This window comes from Spinacia oleracea, chromosome 4 (genome assembly GCF_020520425.1).
Source record: "Spinacia oleracea cultivar Varoflay chromosome 4, BTI_SOV_V1, whole genome shotgun sequence".
Lineage (NCBI taxonomy): Eukaryota > Viridiplantae > Streptophyta > Magnoliopsida > Caryophyllales > Amaranthaceae > Spinacia > Spinacia oleracea.
Window position 1 is genome coordinate 88654137 of NC_079490.1, and position 6000 is coordinate 88660136.

Here is a 6000-nt window from a genome sequence, read left to right on the forward strand (position 1 = left end):
TGCGCTTCCGATTAAAATTCCCGGTTCCGGAATTTATTTCTCATACGAACAATATTTAATATTTCCGATTGTGGAATTAATTTCCGTTTCGAACAAATATAAAATATTTCTGTTTCCGGAATTATTTTCCGATTCCGATAATATTTCCGATTCTGACAATATTTCCGTTTCCGACAATATTTCTGTAACGCCCCGACCTCTAATTCAATAATTGGAGCATAATTAGCAGCGGAATTAACCTAATTTGGTCGGGACATTACCTGCCGTAATTCCCTCTTGGAAATTACAATGCAACATCATACATATGCCATAAAAACCTCCAATTTAATATAATAATCCTTTATATTCCCAAAATACAAGTACATAACTTACTAGAAGTCTTTAATTAAACTACTAAAACATTAAGCATAAACTCGGTGATTAATATTAAAGTGAAATTCCTCGCCACTACTCGTTTCCATCGTTCCCCGCAGTACCTAAATCAGAAAACAAAACGGTGAGCCGAAGACTCAGTAACGACTACCCTAGCAACATAAATTCATTTCAATTCATTTTATTTAATAACACAGGGAGAATAGAATGGGTAAAACATTTAATAAAACATCATATTTAATTCATTCATAAACTTATAATGAAAACGTCATTCATAAACTCTTAATTAACATGCTAGTTATCGGCAAGTACGAACCGTTAAGGAATTCTCCACTGGGCCTGGGCCCATAAGAGCCTGGGCTCATCGTAACATGGGGCTTGGGCCCTGAGCCTGGGCTCATAAACCATGGGAGCCTGGGCTCGTAATCCATGGGTGGACAGGTGTCCGTGGTGCATGCATGACCGGTAGATAGGAAGATGGTAGTTTATATACCGCCAGACAAACCAGGTCTTTCACTTTCATTTTATCATGTTTTATGTATTTTTACTAAGCCTTGGCTTGTATTTCAGTTCGAAATAACATAACTCATTTAGCTCATAAAACATCATTTTGATCCTGGGATCAATAAAATATCAATTCTTTCATGGCATTGCATAAACATCATTTTATGAGAAAACTCAATCAAATCATATTATAATAAACAATTCAAACAAATCATATTTCATCCCACAATTCATAAAACACATCAAAACATTTAATTCATAAATTCAATCATAACGTCATAATTTCATAATACATTTATAAGGGGATTGCGGGTACTAGCAATAGCCGTTACCTAACTTCCACGATTTTGCTAAGGATTTTCGGTGGTTCGTTCGTCCTGAGCTCCGAGTCCAATTTCTTCCAAAATAATAAATTATGGAATTAGTACTAAATCGATAAATAATTTGAAATCAATATTTTATAAATCATAAATTTTATAAGTAACGAATTTATAAATAACGAATTTTAATAAAAAGTATAATTTCGAAATCTAACGAAAAATATTATTATTAATCGAATTTTTAATCGAAATATATATATATATATATTTATATTTCATAAAATCGGTTTTCATGAAAATATTATTTAAATTCCATTTTTTTAAACAAAACTAGTAACTTATTTTCGTAAAATTAACCTGAAAAATAGTAACTATTTATTAGTAAATAATTATATCTTGAAAATTATTAAAACATGCAAATTCATATTTTGAAAATCTGAAATTTACAACTTAGGTTTAACTCACCCAAAGGCCCAAACTGAAATGGCCCAACCTTACATTGGGTTGGAAGGAAATTGGAAAACAAGGTTTCAAAATTGAAAACCAAATTTTGGTTTTTTTCTGGGAAGGAAAACACGAGCAGGCAGGGAAGAAGGAGAGGAGGGAGGAGGGAGCTGGGTTCAGGTCCTGGGTGGCGCACCAGCACCGGAGCCGCGCCAGGAGGCGCCGGTGATGATGGTGGTTGTGCGGCTGTTCACGGTGGAGCAGTTTGGCGAGAGGAGGGGGTCGAACATTGGAGGGGAACACAGGGGAGTTTGTGGGTGGTTTTCGGCCAGTTCTGGGCAGAGGAGGGGAGTTCGACCGAGGAGAGAGCAGGAGGAGTACGGTGAGGAACGGTGGGTGTGGCGGTGGTTCTGGGTGGTCGGGCGATGCGGGTGGTTGATGGTGGTGGTCGCAGGGAACAGTGATGTTCACGGCGGTTTTTGGTGGTGATTGTTTTCAGTTTTGATAACTGATTTGGTTGGAAAAATTGAGACAAATTTTGGCTTGTTTATAGTGTTAAGTGGAGTGAAGATGAAGGATGTGTCCTTGGAGAGCAAGGCATGAATATGGACTGATTTTAGGGAAGAGGGGGAGGTAGGAGTTACGTGAGGGACAAAGGAAGAGGGAGCAAGATGCCAATTTTGCTTTTAGGGGCATTATGGTAATCTCATTTAGTTAGGCAAATTTCAGAAAATAAATTTATATTTTTAGGAAATTAATTGGAATAGAATTTTTAATTAAAACTAAGTTTCGAAATAACCTTTTATAAAAATTTCGTTAACGAAAAATAAATTTAGTTTTCGAATAAAAGAAGAACGTTTCGAAGTTAAAAATTTCGAAATAAATTACGAAATAACTATTATTTAAAAAGTAGCTTAAGATCGTAAAATTTAAAATTAAATCATAGAATCTGAAAAATAATAAATCGTGTAACAATATTAAAAATTCAAGCGAAATAAAACTTCGTTAATTAAAATAAAGTTCGAATTTAGGATTTAAAACGATTTTTAGCTAAATAAAAATAATTAAGCATAATTAATCGAGTTTTAGAAATTCGGGGTATTACATTCTTACCCCCTTATAAAAAGTTTCGTCCTCGAAACTTGAAAATTAGATTTATAAAATGATTCTTGAAAATTGAAAACACTTGAATAAAGGTACGATGTTTTTTTTTAAAGCCGAGATCTCACAATTTCCAATTCTGACAATGTCCAGCCTTCATTCCGCCATCATCTTTTAGGACTCCGCTTCAACTCGAGACCTAGAATCGAAAAGTAAAGAATACAAGAGGGGCAAAAATTATGTATTGATCCTTAATCGTCATTAAGGTCAATCACATTCCGTCGTCGTCTTTCATATCTCCACTTTACTCCACAAAACAGGATCGAGGAGCAAAGAACGTAAAAGGGGCAAACTTGTTAGCATAGACTAGGCTCCCATTTAACTCTGTGAGATCCTGTTTGAAAATATTTTCCACCAAAAATAGTAGTTTTTAATGCAAAATTATAATTCTGAAAATATATGTATATATAATGAAAATAAATATTTATCTATCAATTGCAATACTCAAATAGTTTGTAAAAGTTATTTATTAACACATTCTCGTACTCTGAGCTCAGGAGAACTTCCATCGAAGACGGCATTCGCGTATAACCATTAGATTACCAGTACAATCATGTCAGCATAAACATAATCCATATCATAGAGACATAGTTCATAAATTGAAAATTTCAAATTCAACATAAGCATAACATTCATAATCATTCGATCTAACACACGAGCATGGTTGACAATAACATAATCATTCATAGAAAACATAGTCATTCATACATCATATCGTTCATGGGCGAATAATTAGAGACATTTCACTTTCATTTGCTATTGGCTCCTTTGCTGCAGAAATCTTTGTCGTTGACTTTCATTATTCGATTCTTTTTTATTTCGATCTTCGGTCTTTCGTCTATGTTGAGTGACTTCGTTAACTGCGTTCGTTGCAGGGGTTCGAATTCAATCACGTGACTAGAAATATATCGTTAGACATACGACTTGGTTACTTATCCTTAGGTCGAAAAATCTCATATTTTGCGAAGAATGCTAAGCCATCAAGCATGCCTTTATCATAAACAATCTAGCTTCTAGAAAACTTAGTTCATACTACCTGGTTTTACAAACATGTCATTTTGTCAATTTCTATTCTCAACTCCATTTCATTCCTCAATCATTCATAACTCTTTTCGAATTTCATAACATTCATTAATATCATCAACCTGATAGACAAAATTCTTGATAACTTATTTCAATGCTTTATATGCAACCTCAATTTCATGTCCTCGCCATAAATCGTACTTTTCCTCACAACATTTTTGCAAAACCTTACATTCCCTAGTTCAACTTCCTTTATGGAGATTATCAAGCATCCCTTTTTCATAAATACACAAAAATAATCCCTATTAAAGAAGCGGAAAGGTAAACCAAGAGTACCATTAACCTAACTGACATACTAATTCCTGATTACTTATTTTGGTATAATCCTCAGAACTCCATGTGTAAACTCAATTTCATCTTTCTACCATAAATCATATTCTTGCATAACTTTTAAAAGTTCTAGCTTAGCTTCCTTAACATATCTGAATGCACACTTAGGTACCTATAATCACAAAACAATCATTATGAAGGGTGCGGGAAAGTAACCCATAAATCAATCTTAACTTGAATGCTCTAAACCTTGAATAACCTTAATTTAATTGGTGATTTGCCACTTATAAAATACAAACTCATGCTCTTTCGGTACTCTATCCTTTAACCTTATCGACAGACTAATTCTTGATAGCTTATTTTGGTAAAATCCTCAAGATCTTATTCATGTGTCAACTCAATTTGGTCCTTTATCATATCTCTTGTTGGGTCCATGACTTTTCTGTATAACTTCTTAGCTTCCTTAATAGAGGCATAAGGCATACCAATCATCTCCTAGATAATAGACTTTAGTACTTATAAACATTAATACATTCACCATGGGGAGGTAACCCTAGAATCACTTTTATTCATATCTTTAACTCTTTAAACTTCGAATAATCTTAACTTAATTAGTGATCAACCACAACCTTATGCTCGTTTGGTACTCCTAACGTTTATATTATCCTTAAAGATTTCACAACCATCAAAAATTCCTCAAAACCATTCATATCCACAAAATCTTTGAGTTCGAACCATGCTTAACTTAACTCCTTCTAAGAAAATAGTAATGCTTAAACTTTTCCTAGACTGTCTAGGGTAGGAAACTCATAACATGACATGTGACGATAAACATAAAATCAAGGGAAGTTCGATTCTAAAGCGAGAGAGAGCTAAATCAAAATAATATCAGCGTTGGCGTCGTCTTCACCTTTCATTATATAAGCGCTTACATATGTTAGTGGGGGGTGATGGATTATGATTATCCTTAGCATTGTTGTTGTTTCGTTCATGATTGGTCGAGGTTGATGTTCCGGCATTCGTTGGAGGTGGTTTAGGACAATCTTTAACGAAATGATCTTTTCCTCGACATCAATAACAAGTTTTCGTTTTAGCACGATATTCGCTTCCATTCGTTAGAGCATTTCGAAAGTCTCGAGTAGTTGATCCATATGATTAATCTAGTCTTCAAATTCCATCGAATCGGCTTGCGATCATAAATTGGTGGATTCAGAGGTGAAAAATTCTTACATAGTGACGCATTTTCGTTCGCATTAGTGACTTTCGTTTTCCGAGAATCTTTGACCACTTCAGTTGACAATGTACCTGCAGTTCTTAATCGTTCCATCATCTCCTTGGGGTCTACTATAGATTGCTGGTCATAGAAATCAACATAGGAAATCATTGTGAGCGATGTCATCGTGAATGTTGCGCTTTGTTGTGAGCTTCGTCCGTGGCACCGTTGGTAAGTTCGATAATCGCTATTTTGCATAACATATTCAATCAGAAAAACATACATAACAGGAGAAATGAATCCCTTTTATCCCGTGCGTTCCTACGCTCACACTCATTTCATTTTAACTTAACATGATCTTAACATATTCTTTTTAACTCATTCCTTAAAACTCTTTGCTTAAAGCCTGCAAAACCCGTAAGGTTTAGCACTTATGGTCCGGACCCCTGGCTCTGAATACCAAACTGTAACGCCCCGACCTCTAATTCAATAATTGGAGCATAATTAGCAGCGGAATTAACCTAATTTGGTCGGGACATTACCTGCCGTAATTCCCTCTTGGAAATTACAATGCAACATCATACATATGCCATAAAAACCTCCAATTTAATATAATAATCCTTTATATTCCCA

The 6000-nt window shown here is 34.7% G+C and overlaps 1 protein-coding gene across 1 annotated transcript in view; it reads right to left on the minus strand.

Annotated features, from left to right (window-relative positions):
- The window catches only part of LOC130471687 (uncharacterized), a 28031-nt gene extending 22478 nt beyond the window's left edge, over window positions 1-5553 (minus strand). Inside the window, exon 1 of the mRNA XM_056841952.1 lies at window positions 5460-5553. Coding sequence (XP_056697930.1) covers window positions 5460-5553 — 94 coding nt within the window. The remainder of the gene's footprint in view (window positions 1-5459) is intronic.
- Window positions 5554-6000: the final 447 nt, after the last annotated feature.